The sequence below is a fragment of the Protopterus annectens genome, chromosome 16.part0 (genome assembly GCF_019279795.1).
Source record: "Protopterus annectens isolate FY-2018-M chromosome 16.part0, PAN1.0, whole genome shotgun sequence".
In the NCBI taxonomy this organism is placed as follows: Eukaryota; Metazoa; Chordata; order Ceratodontiformes; family Protopteridae; genus Protopterus; species Protopterus annectens.
Genome location: NC_056750.1, coordinates 635,771,396 through 635,790,127, shown reverse-complemented (window position 1 = coordinate 635,790,127; position 18,732 = coordinate 635,771,396). Strand labels below are relative to the sequence as shown.

The window sequence follows — 18,732 nt, the reverse complement described above, 5'->3', positions numbered from 1 at the left end:
TCACTTGGCAACCAGGAACATTCTAATGACATCACATACTGAGCAGCTAATTTTCCACAGATAGTTGTACTTTTAGAATCTCCCTCACAAACATGTGCAATTAGAAGTGTATCAAAACACTGACAGATTCTTTAATTGTTTTGTATAAACAGGGAAATGCTCAACATTTTAGAAACTTGTTTACATTTTCACAATTAGACGTGCTGGCATACAGTGCAATTAACCCTGAGAATATACACAAATCTGTCAGACATGCTAACACAGATGACTGTGCTTTCATTTTCTTCCCACTGTTTGCTTGATGTCCACTAGGGTGGCTTGTTTTTTCGTGAGGACCTTGTTTTGATCCGTTCAGGTACAGCCGAGTCTGTACATTTGTATAGGTGTTTATACAGGGTATGTGTGTACACCTCTGTATAGGAGTCATTGTTGACAGTGGTAGCATGGGGTTTGAAACTATTTATTTATGCTGTCACTTAGGACTCCTAAGTTAGGAGGCTGTAGTTTGCTTTGGAGAAATTTTTCATCTTTTTGCTCTTTTGGGGGGGGGGGTCAGGTATGATTGTTACTTCGAGCGAGACTGATTTATGATCAGACCTTACCAGGGAAGGCAACACACATGGAGTAGTGCAGAGATCACCTTTTTTGGTAAGTACTAAGTCTAGGCCATTCGAGCCCCTTGTGGGCATGCAGACTCTCTGTTCCAGAGCATTTGTATTAGCAAAGTCCAGGAACCTTAGGGCAAGAGTGTTTGTGGTCATATATGACTCCCAGTCAATGGAAGGATAATTTAAATCACCTGTGATCAAGGTGTTTGGCTGTGTAGTGAGTGACTCAAGTAGGTCCAGGGAGGCAGAGGTGATGGTTCATGGTGGGGAACCTATAGCTAAAAATAATATGGAAGGGGGTTTTACCTACAGTTATTTGGACTTGGAGCACCTCTAGGGAGTCCTACTGTTTGACCAGTCTTGAGTGTGAATTTGTCTTCAGTGAAGATAGGTGCATTTCCACCTTTGGTTCTTTCAAGCTTGTTTTGAGGTCTGAATATATGGAAGGCATTATAGTCTTGCATGGTCGGAGTGCTTTCTGTGGCCTTGAACCATGTCTCTGTAACTGCACAGACATCAGCATCTTCAAGCTAAGGAGTGCTTCCAGTGAGTGCAGTTTAAGCCGCATAACCTTGAGTGTGTCTCTAGTGGGTTTTTTACACTGAGAATTTTATGACATTGCCTAAAAAAGGTACTGTGGGGGAGGCAAGTACCTTTGCCATTAACTGAAAGGCAAGAGGTGGCAGGTGAAGACCATCTCTGGCAAAGCAGCATGATCTGTCGACCATATCTTCCAAGGTTGTCCGATACAGGATCCCACTGGATTGACACCAGAAGCTAAGCCAATAGTTGAAGTCCAATAATTTTTTGTTGTATATTGAGACATCATCCTGGGTGAAGGTAGAATGCTGCTTAGGCTAGGAACATACTTGTGTGTGATACATAATCTAAGAACTCAGTCATGTCTGTGTTCATATAGTCCAGTGAGGTACATCTCAAGTTATTCACTCCAAAATGGAATATGACAGAGTCATAATGGTACTTGTTGAGAGACTTGAGTGCATGCATGATCTGACCGATTCTGGATCATGGCTCCTGACAGGAAGCTGACTGTGACTTTCTCTTTTTCCATCCTGGTGACAGAAACATCTGTGCGTGTCACTATGGAGTCGCCTGTGTCCAAGTCATTTGGTTTTGAGGTGTTTTGCCTTGTGGTCTTATTGGCTGAGACACTGTTGTGTGGATTATTATGTGTAGTGGATTCTGTTGGATCTGTAGTATGTGCAGTAGGTTTGCACTTTGGAGGTCTCTGATCTTTCAATAGGCTTCTAGCGAGTACCTCAGCGTGTGTAGGTTTATGTGTTGTGAGCTTGTTATGTGCAAGAGGTGACGTGTGAGTGCTGACAACCTGCTTGGTATCTGGTTTATGTGAGAGAATTGATTCCATATTTATTGTATAGATACATCTCTCACATGTTGTATTTGTTTTAGGAGTAACTGGTCCTCGGTATACATGAGGGCCATTGCTTCAGGATGGCTATGTCAATCAGGCCAGTTGGAGAAATGGTAGGAAACTGTCCATCCATTATGGCCGGTATATACTGTAGTAACTAGTGGAGAGTGGGCTAGATGGACAAGGTTTTTCTGTAAGACTAACAAAAAGTGGCTCTTTTGTAGAGGGCTATGGGTAGAAAACTGCATCAATGCTGTACAATATACAGCTGAGGTGCTTGCATGGCAGCAATGTAAACTCTGAGCAGCTCTGGTAAACTTTAGTGCAAACCAGGGCAAATATGATGCTTAAATACAAGCAAAGTTAAACAATTTTAAACAAAGTAACCAAAGCCCAGGACTGAGCCTTATGTCAGCAATCCCCAATTCAGATGAACCCTTGGCTGCACACTTCTGCCACAAGGGTGCAGGAGGGCCTTCGTAATGGAAAATGTTTAATGGCTGGTTTTAGTGCTCAAATGATACCAAACAGTTTAGATTCAGCAAGCCTAAATCTATCTTATGCTAAAAAATGCAGAAATACTAGAACTTGAAAGTGCAGAAAGTCACCGTTACAACAGGGAAAAAAAAAAACAAAAACAAAAAAACAGAGTCTTCCTAGTGTGAAATAACTGGTCTGGAACACAAGTGGTTAAACCAGAACAAAGACACTTAAAATAACGGGCACAATAAGACTTCACACACAATTCCCAGCTTAGAAGGGTGTATGCTACACTCTTCTGTCACAAGTATCTAGACCACAAACCTTTCTAATGTGAAATAACTGGTTTGGAACCCAAGGGCTTAAACCAGAACTACAACACTTACAGAATAACTGACACAATAAGCCTTCAGCCAGCAATTCCCAGCTTAGAAGGGTGTAGGCTAGCCTTTTCTGCCACAAGAGTTTAGAACAACAGTTCAACCAGTAACTGCCAGCTCAGAAGGGGGTAGCCATTGAAGGGACTTTACTTGCAGCCATTAGCATTCCACATATGCATGCCGCATAAACACTCTAGATGTGAATGGGCTAATGGGTGCAGTGAGAGGCCCTCTTTAGCTTTTATGAGTGACATAGCCTCTTAGACAAACTACTCCCTATAGGAGAATGTTTCAGGCAAGGTTACCAGTTTCCACTGGTGATACATTAGTAAAAACTATGGATAGAAATGAAGACACCATACACCCATGCTCAGCAGGGAGACTTGTGACAATATTTCATTCTCTTGTCCAGCTGAACTGGTCCAGAATTCTTACTTGTCTTATTTGAGGTTGTTACAGAGAGCCTTTATTCCTGCAATGAGTTACCCTTCCTGCATAGCCAGACAAAGTAATATTGTCAAAAACTCTCAATTAAGTACATCAAAAGCCTTTTGTATGTGCATTAGAATTGTTCCAGGTTTTTCCTGCACTTGTTTAACAGCAGTCTCCCACTGTCAATGGGTGATGGGCTTTGTAAAGAGCCAGTTAAGTCACTCTCCACCACAGATACATGTTTTAATCTAGCTGTTAAAACTTTAGGAAATGGCTTAATTTTTGCATTGTATAGAAAAGTTGGTCTGCAGTTTGCTTGATCTTTTGGGTCTCCTTTCCTTGTCAGTAGTAGCAGCACAGACACCGCTTTCATAGGTTCAGCGATGTCTCCTTTCAGTTGGATATTGTGAAGTACTTTCTTTTAAAATGCCACCTAACTCACGGACCTCTAATTTATAAAAAAAAAAATCCTCCAGTAATCCATCCACCCTCTACTTCTCTGTCCTTTCTCTGCTGTACCACTTCTAACTTTATCCTACCATGTCTGTCTTTGCAAAGGATTGACCTTCTTTGTTGTCAGTCACACTCCTGTCCCTTTAGGTTCTTTTATGCAACTTATAATAAAACGGCCTAAATGCCTCTCCTATAGCTCTACTCACCCTCCCCTCCCGCTCATTTGAATGGATAAAGGTAGAATCATGGAAATCTATCCCAGTAAAAGAAGTAATTGCTAGGTCTTTTACTCGTCATAGGTGTGTACTTGGCTAATGACCCTGGAGCCTTTACAAGCCTAGCCCATAGGATTACCCTAACATTGTGCTACCTGTCTTAGTTCCGAGTGCCTCTGTTGAGTAGAGTCACTGGAGTGACAGATTCTTTAATCGTTTCTACTTCCCATCCACTCATCAAGATCTCTTTTGAAGAGGGCCAGTGAGGTGCTCTGTTTGACATGTATGGGAAGTCTGTTCCATAGTGTGGGTAGTCTCTGGGTTATGAACCTGTCCCTTCAGCATGTTCTGTTGATTGTGGGTCTCTGGAGTATGTGGTGTGGTGGAACTGGGATGTTTTAGATGTAGCATTTCTAACAGAGCTGGGTCAGACATGGCTTTGCAAGTCGAGCAGAGATCACCTCTAAGTAGATGGTATGGGACAGAGAATAGTTGGAGTTTTTTTGAGTCTGTCCATATTGGACAAGTGTTTAAGGCCTAGGATCCTCTTTGTGAGGTTGTGAGGTACCTTTGTAGCCTCTCCAGTTGTTGCAGGTGTCTAGTGAGGTACATGCCAAATGGGGCACTGTACTCAGTGATTGGCCTACTGATGGAAGAGTAGAGGAAGAGAATGGCCTCTTTCTTCCTGGATGCAAAACCCTTAGTAATGAGATGTGCCACACAGAAGGACTTTCTGACCACAGTGGCAATGTGGTGGTCAAAAGAGAGGTTGCTGTCAACCTGTGTTCCCAGATCTGTTATAATGCCTGCTGTGTTCAGTGGACTACCATCAATGTGGCAATTCATGGGAACTGGGTTTTTCCCAAAGGGGATAACGGCACATTTTTTGGCATTGAGCTTAACTCCATGGTTCTGACACCAGTCGGTGGTCTCAGTGAGGCCTTTCTGTAGGATATCAACATCACTGGGGAGTTAATAATGGCTCCCAACTTGCAATAGTCTGCGAACTTTGTCAGCCAGAGTCCCTTCGTGTTGGCCTGGACTTCAGAGAAGTAGATACCAAACAGGAGAGGACCCAGGACCAATCCCTGTGGGACTCCACTCATGACTGGTCAGCAGTCTGATTTGGAGTGAGCTACTTTCACAATGTGGGTTCCATCTGTGAGCTTGTTAGCAACCCACCTAGTGATATAGGGGTTGATGCCTAGCTTAGGGAGCTTTTCTATGATTCCTGAGTGGGGAGTGGTATCATAGGCCTTGGTCAGATAAAGATAGGCTGCATGAACCACCTTGCCTTCATCCACAGTTCTGGTGACCAACTCAGAGAAGTTGAACAGGCAGGATCTACCGTTCACAGAACCAAACTGTGTGGGATCCAGAGTTTGGAGATTCCCAATATCCTTATTTATTAGGTCCATAATGATGCGTTCCATAGCTTTGTATTTCAGACTTGTCAGACTAATGGGGGTGATAGTTCCCAGGGTCTGTAGTCACTCCTCCTTTGTGGAGAGTGATGACTGTAGCAGTACGTCATTCGGTAGAGACAAAGCCTGAGGTGAGGCTGTGATTGAGCAGGCACACAGGTGAGGTGCCAGTTCACTCTGCAGTTTCATGTAGAACATAGCCAGGGATATTGTCATGTCCCATGGAAGCTGTATTCTTTGCCTTGGATAGTGCTGTTTTAACCTGTGCAGCAGTAATACTGGGTGCTTGGCAATCTACTGGTAGTATGATTGGTCCTTTGGGGGGGGGGGGGAATGGTAAAGTTGGCATTGAATCTGTCGGCCAGTATATTGGCAATATCTGTTGGCTTGGTATAGGAGGTACCATTGTGCAGTAGCTCAGAATAAATCTGGGTATTGCCATGGAGATTCTTTACATAACTATAGAAGGTCTTGTGGCCTTGTGGTTGTCTTTACTATCTGCTGCAGTTCTGTTTTCATAGCTAGCTGTAGAGGATTTGATGAGGATCTCAACTTTTTGTTAAGGCTAATAAGGGAGTTTTTTCTGTCTTGGGACTTCACCTTATTCTGCATCAGTTTCCTCCTTCTGTTGTAGAGTTTGTTTATGGCAGGGGACCACCAGATTGGCTTCCTTTTTTTGGAGGAGAGCATATTGGTTCTGTTGGGTATGATGAGATCCATGCATTTTTATACGTGTTCATACAGTGCATTGGTGTATGATTTGGTGGTCATGCAACTATTCTCCATTTGCATGGGTGCTGTGAAGTTAGCCACCTCTGTTTTTAGCAACCCAAAGTTAGCTTTGGAGAAGTTTTTCATGATTGTTACCTTTGTGGGGGGGTGGGAGGGATGTGGATTTCTAAGGTGAGTAGTTTGTGGTTGGATTTAACCAGGGAGGAGTTGACTATTGATGTAGAGCAGCTGTCGCCCATGTTAGTATTGACAGGTCAAAGATGTTGCTATCTTTAGTGGGAGTAAGAACGAGCTAGTCCAGGGCACTGGAATTAATGAATTCCAGGAAACGTTGGGCAAGTGTATTGGTACATGAGTAGTTTTCCCAGTTAATGGAGGGGTAGTTGAAGTCACCCAGTATGAGAGTGTTGGGTTGGACCCTAATATTCTCCAGGGTGCTTAGGAATGTGAAGTGCGAGTCTTGGGACATGGTTGGGACCTATAACAGGCTACAACCTGATTACTCTATTCTTCCTTTCCAATTTCTCTCTTATTTGAGATTCTTTTTAAGTCTTTAAAAAATACTTAACTCCTTTATTTTCCAAGTCTAATCCTTTATCTTGTCATTGGTCTACCTTTTTCTGGAGACTCTTCTCCTCGTATTCCCATTATTTCCCCCTCCATTATGCCGTTCTATTCTGTCTGCTCAAAATTAGATGTTCATCATGTTACACTGCTGCAGTCATTACACGAGTTATCCTGCCGTCAGGCGGTTCTCCAGTCGGCTTGAGTTCCAAAGTCTTGGTCCGGCGTCGGTTGCTGTCGCCTCCTCCCTGACAGTGTGACAGGGGTATATAAGATGCAGCTGACGCCATTTTCTTCATTCTTTCTTGCTGCACGGTGCCCGAAGCAAAAGCAGTTCGCAAGTGCTGGTCGGCCTACTCCTTAAGATTTTCATTCCGAATCCAGAACCAAAGTCTTCTACAAAGCTAAGTACCCCCGTTGGGGAAACTTTTTCTTGCCTCAGACCGATGTCAATAAAAGTTAATAACTGTATTTCTTTTGGGAAGCAAATACCTCATAAGGATTTCCATTCTTACTGTATCCCATGCCTAGGCCCAGACCACAACATCACTGGTTGTCGGTTTTGTGCTAGGTTTAACAAGCGCACTATTAAACGTTGGTTTGATTTTGCCCGACATTATTTTGGCAGAAAATTCAATTACACCATGCCGTCGGAACTTCCGACGACCTGCATGCATAAAAAGCACAAAGACAAGGATAGGCATCCAAGGCCCAAAACTGACAAAGCCTCTTCTAGGCCAGTCGCCGGTTCTCCGGTTTTCAGTGAGGCGCCTTTGCAGCCCCTGACTACCGCTTCTTTAGAACCACAGGCCGCCTCTGACTCCCACATGGATATGGCTGGGCCTTCGGATGCACAAGATTTTCAGCCTACCGAAACTAACCCTACAGAGGGATCCGGAGTAGCTGAACAACCTGTAGCTTCAGAGGGTGTTTTCAGACCTACTCAGTTAAGCATTAAATCTTCTGCTAAGTCTAAACCTCCTTTAAAAACAAAGAAACAAATGCAGCATTCTCCAGGACATGCCTCCATGCCTAAGAAACAAATGCTCAAAATGGCCGAAGACCTAATCACTCTGATTAGGGGGTCCCATCCCCCTTCTGATAAAAGGCCTAGACAGGATGCAGACTATGACTCATCCGACCAGGTATTCATCTCTTCAGATTCATCCTCAGACCCAGGGTACTCCTTACCCCCTTATGAGGATTCTGATGCTGAGTAATCAATACCTTGAGCCTCTCCACCTGAGGACTACTCCTTTGGGGAAATCTTACATACCATGAGGGAGCATTTCCATTGGGAAGGCCAGGATTACTCAGAATCCAAGAAAAGGCTCAGAGACTTCCTTTTATTACCTCAACACAGACCCCTTGCTATTCCGCCAGTGTTAGATATTGTGGGTGATGTGTATACTGAATCCAGCTTAAATCCTGATTCTTTACCTCCAGCCCCAGTTAAGCCTGACAGATACTACAGAGTCCCTGACTCTCACAAATGTCTTTATAAAGGCCCTGTTGCTGACCCTGAAACTATTTCTCAGGGACCCAAAGGGGTTAAGGCCTCATCAGGAAAGAATCCAGTCCCCTCTGACAGAGATTCCAGAGCATTTGACAGATGGGGGAAGAAAGTATATACATCTACAACTTTAGCAATGAGGGCCTTAAATTGCCAGTTTCACTTGCTAAAATATCAGCAATTTTTGATGTCTCAGTTGAAACAAAAAATGCTTCCAGAATCAGATCCTCCTAATTTTAAGGAAATGCAGGATTTATTGCATGCAGCTGAACAAGTGGGAAAACATACTTTACAATGTGGTTTTGATTCTTGAGGCCTCCTGTAGAGCAGCAGTTACAGGTTCTGTCATTAGAAGACATGCTTGGTTAAAAGAACATACATTACCAGATCATGTTAAAGCAAAACTATTGGATGCACCTTTGCAGCAGGATGTGTTATTTGGAGTCAAGGCAGAAGAGGTATTAAAGAAAGTGGAGGATAAGGCAAAATCTATGCAAACGGTGAAGGATTTCTTACAGGTTCAGCCTCCTCGATTTAGCAGAAATTGGTCAACAAAGATTTGGTCCTTTCCAGTTACAGACAGACCTCAAAGGGGCAGATACAGACGTCCAAGAGGTAGAGGTCAACCACAAGGTCCTTACAGGCCTTGACAATGGGGTGCATCAGGCCAGAAAGAAGGGGAAGACAGGCCCCATCCATATAAAAAACAGCCCCAATGACTTCCCATTACAGCTGCCAAACAGTTCTCTCTTGGCAGCGCCCTTGGGAGGAAAACTGGCACTTTTCTATCACAATTGGCATATGATAACCAAAGACAAATGGGTTCTCAACATTGTATCTCAAGGTTACAGGTTCCACTTTCACATTCTGCCAAGGTTAAAAGGAATATAAAATACGGAACAAACCAAAACTTGAAACAAGGAGCGTGGCCAAGAAGTGACACCAGCGGAACCAGTAGCTCAAAATTAATTCCTTAATTGAGTACGAAAAACACCCTTATAAACAGGAATGGCTGAAGTCACTCGTAGACCCAGTTCTTTTGGCAACTTTCGCAGCATACCAATTCTTCAGGTTTAAACCAGAGGTTTATCTCTTTCTGTGCACTCTTTAGAGTCACTTCCATGAATGATGTTTCTGCCAACCTGTATACAGAAGTCTCCACGAATGGTACCAGGCTTGGAATCTGCAGGATTGGTCTCACCAAGCATCACTCTGCCAGTTTTAACAATGCCAAGACCTTCCCAGACCATTGCCACAACAGGTCTAGAGTTCATGTACTTTACCAGTCCTGGGTAGAATGGTCTGTCTTTCAGATCAATGTAATGCTGTTTCAGCAGGGTTTCAGATGCATGCAAATACTTCAATCCAGCAAGTTTAAAACCTTTTCGCTCGAAACTGGTTATAATCTCGCCTACAAGTCCTCTCTGAACACCATCAGGCTTGACTGCAATGAATGTGCGTTCCTTGTTTCCAGACATACTTACATGTACCGAAAGGCAGACCCAAGCAGATAACTAGCAATCGCACATCAACCAACATTAACTGGGTAAACTACTCATGTACCAATACACTTGCCCAAAGTTTTCTGGAGTTCATTAATTCCAATGCCCTGGTCAGGCTCGTTCTTACCCCCACTAGAGGTAGCAACATCTTGACCTGGTCATTACTAACATGGAAGAGCGTTGCTCTACACCAGTAGTCAGCTCCTCCCTGGTTAGATCCAACCACAAACTAATCACCTTGGAAATAGACATCTTTCCCACCCCCCAGCAAAGGTAACTACCATGAAAAACGTCTCCAAAGCTAACTTTGGGATCCTAAAAACAGAGGTGGCTAACTTCACGGCACCCATGCAAATGGAGAATAGTTGCTTGACTGCAGAATCATACACCAGTGCACTGTACGAATACGTACACAAATGCATGGATCTTGCCATATCCAATAGAATCAAGACACTGTCCTCCAAAAAAAGGAAGCCAATCTAGTGGTCCCCCTGCCATAAATAAACTCTACAACAGAAGGAGGAAACTGATGCGGAATAAGGTGAAGTCCCAAGACTAGAAAAACTCCCTTATCTGCCTCAAAAAGTTGAGATCCCTCATCAATTCCACTAAAGCTAGGTATGAAAATAGAATTGCAGCAGATAGTAAAGACAACCATAAGGCCTTCTATAGTTATGTAAAGAATCTCCATGTCAATACCCAGATTTGCTCTGAGCTACTGCATATAGGTACCTCCTATACCGAGCCAACAGATATTGCCAGTATACTGGCCGACGGATTCGTTGCCAACTTTAATCCCCTCTCAACCCCCCCCCCCCCCAAAGGACCAATCACAATACCAGTAGATTGCCAAGCACCCAGTATTATTGCTGCACAGGTTAAAACAGCACTGTCAAAGGCCAAGAATTCAGCTTCTGTGGGACCTGACAATACCCCTGGCTGTGTTCTACATGAATTACAGAGTGAAATGGCACTTTACCTGTGTGCTCTGTTCAATCACAGCCTCACCTCAGTCTTTGTCCTACCGAATGGCACACTGCTACAGTTATCCCTCTCCACAAAGTAGGAGTGACTACAGACCCTGGGAACTATCGCCCCATTAGACTGATGAGTCTGATATGCAAAGCTATGGAATGCATCATCATGGACCTAATAAACAAGGATATAGGGAATCTCCAAACTCTGGATCCCACACAGTTTGGTTTTGTGAAGAGTAGATCATGCCTGCTCAACTTGGTCGATTTCTTTGAGTCGGTCACCAGAACTGTGGATGAAGGCAAGGTGGTTCATACAGCCTACCCTTTTCTGGCCAAGGCTTTTGATACCATTCCCCACTCAGGATCATAGGAAGAACTCACTAAGCTTGGCATCAACCCTTATATCACTAGGTGGGTTGCAAACTGGCTAACAGAACCCACAGCATGAAAGTAGCTGACTCCAAGTCAGGCTGCCGATTTAGTCATGAGTAGAGTCCCACAGGGTTCGATCCTGGGTCCTCTCCTGTTTCGTATCTACTTATCTGAAGTCCAGGTCAACACGAAGGGACTCTGGCTGACAAAGTTTGCAGACGATTGCAAGTTGGGAGCTATTATTAACTCTCCAAATGATGTTGACATCCTACAGAATGGCCTCACTATGACCAATGACTGGTGTCGGAACCATGGCCTTAAGCTCAGTGCCAAAAAATGTCATCACCCCCTTTGGGAAAAACCCGGTTCCCATGAATTACCACATTAATGGTAGTCCACTGAACACAGAAAACGTTATAAGAGATCTGGGAACACAGGTTGACAGCAACCTCTCTTTTGATCACCACATTGCCACTGTGGTCAGAAAGTCCTTCTATGTGGCACATCTCATTTACTAATGGTTTTGTATCCAGGAAGAAAGAGGTCATTGTTTCCCTCTTCTCTTCCCTCATTAGGCTAATCATAGAGTACAATGCCCTATTTGGCATGTACCTCACTAAACACCTGCAACAACTGGAGAGGCCGCAAACGTACCTCACAAAGAAGATCCTAGGCCTTAAACACTTGTCCTATATGGACAGACTCAAACTCCAACTATTCTATCTTATATCACCTACTTAGAGTCGATCTCTGCTTGACTTACAAAGCCATGTTAGAAATGCTGCATCTAAAGAAATCCCAATCCCTCCGCACCACACACTCCAGAGACCTCAACCTCATTACCACAATTAACAGAACATGCTGGTGGGACAGGTTCATAACCCAGAGACTGCTCATGCTATGGAACAGACTTCCCATACATGTCAAGCTGAGCACCTCGCTGACCCTCCCAAGAGAAATCTTGATGAGTGGATGGGAAACAGAAGATTCACCCCAGGGATAACACCAGTGGCGCTACTTGACAGAAGCACTGGGAACGAAGGTCTGGTGGCACTATGCCAGGGTAGTCCTATGGCTAGGCTTGTAAAGGCCCCACGGCCATTAGCCTAGTACACACCTATGACAGCAAGCAAGGTTTTACCATAATTTCAAAGAGAAGTCTGTGACTGCCTTGTTAATAAAAATGAATGATGCTCCAGCACAGATAGTGATGTTAGTTTACTGTTGGACTTTTCCAATTATTTCTGGTGAAATCTGTATAACTACCTAACATGTCTGTTTACTGCATTTCTAAATGCACTAAGATGTGATATATTAAGATATCTATTTTATTATTTTTAATGATATGTTTTACTGGCATTTCCATTCTTTAGATGTCTGCCTGAAATTTGAGAGACGAGCACTAAATAAATTTGCAGTTGGTTGATTTTGGTTTACAAGTGTAATTGTGTTTTATTTTACTCAGTTTTGTCTTTTCTGGGTCACATTGAGGGTTTGTCTGTTTTTTTCATTTGCTATATTGAAATTTCTCTGTTTAGGTCCTCTTCACTGTGCTGCGAGGCTTTTGCTCCACCCTCCCTGGAGCTCCTTCATACATAGAAGTTTTTTCTGTGGTAGCCTTTACAACTGTGTTGTGTAGCAGCAGTAACATTTTGCTTAACTAAAGTAAAGTGTTTTATTGGTCGTAGTTATTTTAGACTCTGCGTGTTGGTAACATTTTTTGCCATTTATTTTCTTTATTTTTAAGCATAGCAGTGCAGACTAACCAAATATTCAGCACAGTGAAATGAGGACCAGTGCTTACTGTTATTCCAAACGTTACTGTGAAGTTATAAAGCTTAGCAATGGAAGTTCAGTAAGGATGCGTTTATTTTTTGCTGCACAATTAGTATTTCCTTTTTATACATAGGAGATATCCCAGTGGAAGACACTGCAGGTATTGGAAATTCATTGTTGGATATAATGACGTGCTTAATTTTAGTTGTAAAATCCTTATTGGATCTTTGCAAATTTTTGTATTTTCTTTATGTAGTTTCTGCGGGTTACAAAGCAGTTCCTGCCTCACGTGGCACGTCTTTGTTTAATCAGCACCTTCCTTGAAGACGGTATCCGTATGTGGTTCCAGTGGAGCGATCAGAGAGATTACATTGACATTACATGGAACTGCGGCTATTTCCTGGCTTCATGTTTTGTATTTTTAAATCTAGCTGGACAGTTAAGTGAGTATAACTTAAACATTTTCCTGGTTACTTGATTATATATAATAGTAAAAATTTGAAGTCATGGTATGTGTTGTCTATACAGCTGTATGAAAAACAAGAGTTGCACATTAACACACACTAGTATTTTTTATTAATTTGCAAACAAATCTTTGTGTTTTTGTGAGTGTGTACTTGTGTGACTGCTTTCTTTCTCAATGTGTTTACTTTTTGAGGATTGTTTTTTTTTTTTTAATAAGGTCAACAGAAACTATTGAAGGCAGCTTTTTAGCTGGTATCTGCTTCATTGGTCTCGGGCCCCAAACAATGTCCCACTTCCATCAAGTTTTACCAAGTCGTATAATATTGTCACCTATGATAATGACTTTTTATATTTTACATTATAAAATATCATTCGCTGAAGCAAGTACAGTAGTCTAAGCACTCCTTCTTAATTTATGCACAAAACCATTGGAAGGTAGGTATTCTGAGCATTTCTCCATGTTCTATTAATTTATTTTAGCTGCATACATATTCTGAACATTCCTCTGGTTTGTTGTTAGTTTTGGTGTTTTTCACTTCCATAACGTTTTATGAATGTGCATATATTATTGAGTGGGTGAGTGAAATGGATCACAAGCCGCATGCTTTACAAAACCAGACAACTGACAAAGTGCATAGCAAGAACAATACGAGAGAAAGTATGTGGCAAGAAGCCATTAGCTGAGCAAAAATGGAAATGGCAGCAATCAAAACTGGGGTCACTTAGTTTTTCACCCAACACAATGCCTGTGTCTATGTAATGTGCATCTCCAATAAGATGCAGCCGTCATATACTGTAATAAACAAATTTAATGATTTTCTCGAAGTGTAGAAAAGTGTGATGTTAGTTTTTGGCAGTATTGGAAATAGAGGGGCCAGGATTTAGTTTGGTATCGTCTGCAAGAAGAAGTAATAATGCTAATATTGCAACACGAAGCACATATGTACATTTGCTTGGTTTAATTGTGTGATAGGTCTTATTTTTTTATTATTTTAGTTTGAGAGTAGAAGGAGATTTTGCTGGGTTGCAGTGTATTAGGTGGCAATATGTTCATCATATTTAATCACTTTTGTGATACCCTTGACTGTAAGGGTTATATCCTGCCAGGGATATAACTGCCAGCCAGTTCCAAAGCTTCAGGACACCTTCCATGCAACTAAACTGCTAAACAGAATGAACTGAGCTGACTAGAAGACGCATTTGGGTTGAAGCCCTTCAGAATTTTACTGATGCTGAAGAGTACGCTCCTCTGAGGCATTTGAGGATTGACTTTTGATTTGTACTTTTCCTTTGCTGGACAGATAAGTTCCTTTTGTGGGGAAAAGCTTCCTTTTTCTTAAATTGATTGATGTTTTATTAATTTCCCCTTCAGGACAGTTATTTTAAAGCTAGGACTGTTTTAATGAACAGTCTTGACACAGTAACTTTTCAGTTTAAAAGTAGTATTAACCAACTTGAAACATATTTTCTCTGGAGAAACTGTTTTTACTCACTGGGGCTAGCATAGTGTTTGAAAGTGCTTTTTACTGTGTTTTCTATGTTTAAAAGTAAACTTTGGGGACTGGTAGTTTTACTGGCATTTGCTGCTTGTCTTCCTCAGGCAAGAGGTGACATTTTCGGCTTGACCATGGAACAGACTACTGGTCCCATGACTGGTCCTCCTTCTAGCTACAAAAAAAAAAAAGTTAAGCAAACAGTCTTTGCCACCAGAGCAAACTAGTGATTTACCTCAGCCTCGTGTGGGTGACTCTGCTGAGGTCATTTCTTGTACCTCATGCCACTCATCTTTTATCCTGGATACATCTGGTGTAGCACCCACATCCACAATGGACTGGGAGTTAGCCATGTCCTCTGCTGAGGTCATTTCTTGTACCTCATGCCACTCATCTTTTATCCTGGATACATCTGGTGTAGCACCCACATCCACAATGGACTGGGAGTTAGCCATGTCCTCTGCAGGTGTTAGAGTTCCCTCAGTGGGCAAGAGAGAGCCACTTTTGTTAGTCTTGGGTTTGTTGTTGTTTTTGGTGCTTTCATCTTCCATGAACAGGTTTCCCTATTGTGCCAGAATGCTGTGCCCATCCCTGTGGAAGCTGCTGCTGCCATTACACCAGTTTGCCTTTCAAAAAGAAATGGAAAACCAAGCATTTATCATCTCCTCCTCATATTCCTCGGCAGGCGTAATTTACTGGGTCTGGCTCAGGGTATAATTCAGGCTTTTGATCCTACTTGCAGAGAAGTTTCTGGTAAAGAAAGGGGGATTTCTCTTTTCCTGAATACACTCAAGATTCTGAATCTGAACAGGAAAATATAAGGACAGATTTGTTTTTTCTTTCTTTTTCCTCAGATTTCTGATTCAGACACAGAGTAGAGTTCTGTTTCTGATTCTTCTTGTGGGGGTTTCTGTTTTTTTTCTGTGACTATTGCTAGAATGTGCCACTGTGTTCAGGGGAGAGCACTGAAGTTTCTCAGTCCCTCAGAAAATACCGAGTTGCTAACAGAAGGATTCTCCAGAACCTACACTCATTCCTCCTTTTCTGTCAGCTTTCATGTGTGTGTTTGTTTTTGTGTGTGTGTGTGTGTGTGTGTGTGTGTGTGTGTGTGTGTGTGTGTGTGTGTGTGTGTGTGTATGTGTGTGTGTGTTACTGCCTGTAATTTTCAGGCAGCTGCCCCTAAAAAGACAGGATATATAAAGTTATTCAGTCTTTTAAATTTTTATACACTACTGCAACCTAACTCAGCAGCTGTAATATTAGTTGATAACACTGCTGCCAAGCATTTAATTTCAGACCTACCCTTTCTGATAAGGATGAAAGAATGGCGAAAAAGTTTATACTTCTGCAACTTTGTTTGTCAGAATGTTGAATTGTCTGGTTCATGTGGTAGTTTGTTCTGACACATTGTGAAAGTATGAGGAATGTTTTATTTGCTGTTTCTTCTTTCTGCTTTAAATAACTTAGTTTCTTCTTTTGCATAGGTCACTACTCATGGTTTGCAGTGTGTGTAACTTTGATACTTCTTCCAGAACCATGCCCACTGCTACTATTTTTAAGGAGGTTTACATGGCTGCATTCTCAGAACCTTCTATATAATAATAAAAATCAGATTTAAATTCTGCCTTGGATAGCGATGTAGTTTTTGGCACCTCTCTTGCAAAGTTGATCAGAAGTGTGATGAAAGTGGCAAGCTGATCCAGGAAATCTGTAAGATTGTGAAGTCTCCTTTTCCTAATTGTCCAAAGGATTTTCTTTTTTCTCTTACATTTTTAGCAGAAAACAAAATAAACTGTCTGAACAGTGCTCAGGTAAACAGATGTTATAGAGGGAATGGCAAGGGAGTTCAAAAAAGAATTATCTGACCTCCCAAAACCAACGGCAGACTAATATGTCTGAATGGCTTTCGAATACTGGCCAAAGCTCTTGCCACCCCCATAGTGCCTTTTTTTTTTTTTTTTTAGGCAAGGCTCAAAAGACAAACCCACCACCATAAATAGCACAAGTAACAAAAAACTGAGGGTAATGCTACTCAATGCCAGAAGTCTAAACCTCAGAATACACGTACTCTAGGCACTCCTCAGTATGGAGAAAAATTGCTATATGTGCAGTAACAGAAACCTGGTTTAAAGCTCCAGAGAGCACCCCAGCACTACCAGGCTACAACTCATACCATACATTTCGGCCACAAAACCCGGACCGAAATCAAAAGGCAGGGGTGTATCCATATTCATCAAGGATACCTACACCTCCAGGTTAGTGGCACAGTACAATGCTTCAGAGATCATCCACGTGCAACTAACAATGGGCAAAACTGCAATTCAAATTGTAGCTTGCTACAGATCACCGACCATGTCCCAGGACCCCCATTCCTCATTTCTGAAAACACTGGGAAACCTAAAGGTCCTACCAAACATCCTGATATTGGGTGATTTCAATTACCCAAACATTAACTGGGAGAACTACTCCAGTACTAACTCCCTTGCCCAATATTTCCTAGAATCTCTATACACAAACACCCTGGATCAACTGGTCAACACCCCCACCAGAGGTGGCAACATATTGGACCTGGTCATCACCAACATAGGCGACCGGTGTTCCACACTGGAGGTCAACCCCTCACCGGTTAGATCTGACCATAAACTAATCACTCTGGATATCCACATTCCACCCCCACCCCCGGTCAAAGAAGCCACTGTGAAAAACTTTTCAAAAGCGAACTTCACGTTACTTAAGACAGAGGTGGAAAGTTTCAAAGCCAAGTCCAAATCCAAAAAAGAGGCCAGCACCAAGAGTGATCTCCGAGTTTATTGTAAATTCAAATCGGTTTCGGCAGTCTTGCCATCATCAGTGAATACCATTATTATCATATGTCATTCTTTATATACATCCAGCACAAGGTCCCAATTGAGTAATTAAAGAAACAGTAGTATCAAGAAGCCAGTAATAATAAAAATAATAGCCCCTATGCTAAAGGATAACCCTGTCCAAGCTGCAAAATCCTTTGCTAATGCACTCTATGGGCACCTTCAAGAATGCATGGATCGTGCTATCCCGAGCAAAACCAAGACTCGCTCCTCCAAGAAAAGGAAACCAGTCTGGTGGACCCCTGCCATAAACAAGCTGTACAATAGAAGGAGGAAACTAGTACAGAAAAGAGTAAAATCCCAAGAAGAGAAGACATCCTTGATCAGTATCAGCAAGAAACTATGATCCCTCATAAAATCATCCAAGGCTAGCTTCAAAAGAAAAATTGCCAAGGACTCCAAAGATAACCACAAGGCATTCTTTAGCTATGTCAATAAGTTGGTGTAGAATGGCACAAAATACACTGACCCTACCGATATTGCCAACATCCCGGCAGACAGGTTCGGCGCAAACTTCACCCCCTCTCATCCCCAAAAGGGCCCATAACCATACCAGAAAATTGTAGTGCCCCTGAAATCACAGACACTCGGGTTAAAACAGCCCTCTCCAAATCCAAAAACACAGCATCATTGGGACCGGACGGTGTCCCGGGATGCGTCCTACACGAGCTCAAAGATGAACTAACCCCTCACCTAAACATAGTGTTCATACTCAGCCTCTCCACAGGCTACGTGCCGATAGAGCCGTGCACAGCAACGGTTATTCCACTCCTCAAAGGTGAAGCTACAACAGATCCCGGGAACTATCGCCCTATAAGCCTGACTAGCTTGGTCTGCAAGAGTATGGAGTGCATCATCATGGGTCTCATTAACAGAGACATTGGGAACCTCCAAACACTGGACCCTACCCAGTTCAAATTTAAGGGCAGATCATGCCTCCTAAACCTGGTGGATTTCTTTGAGACAGTTACCAAGGCTATAGATGAGGGAAAGGTGGTCCACAAAGCCTAGCTAGACCTCGCAAAGGCCTTCAACACCATTCCCCATTCTAGTATTCTAGACAAGCTCACCAGCCTGCACATAAAC

The 18,732-nt window shown here is 42.5% G+C and overlaps 1 protein-coding gene and 1 pseudogene across 1 annotated transcript in view; one reads left to right on the top strand and one right to left on the bottom strand.

Moving 5' to 3' along the window:
* SURF4 (surfeit 4) overlaps positions 1-18,732 on the top strand; it is a 362,007-nt gene that overhangs the window by 28,177 nt on the left and 315,098 nt on the right. The window contains exon 2 of the mRNA XM_044058470.1: positions 13,078-13,264. Coding sequence (XP_043914405.1) covers positions 13,078-13,264 — 187 coding nt within the window. The remainder of the gene's footprint in view (positions 1-13,077; positions 13,265-18,732) is intronic.
* Positions 9,204-9,727, bottom strand: LOC122790833 (annotated as a pseudogene).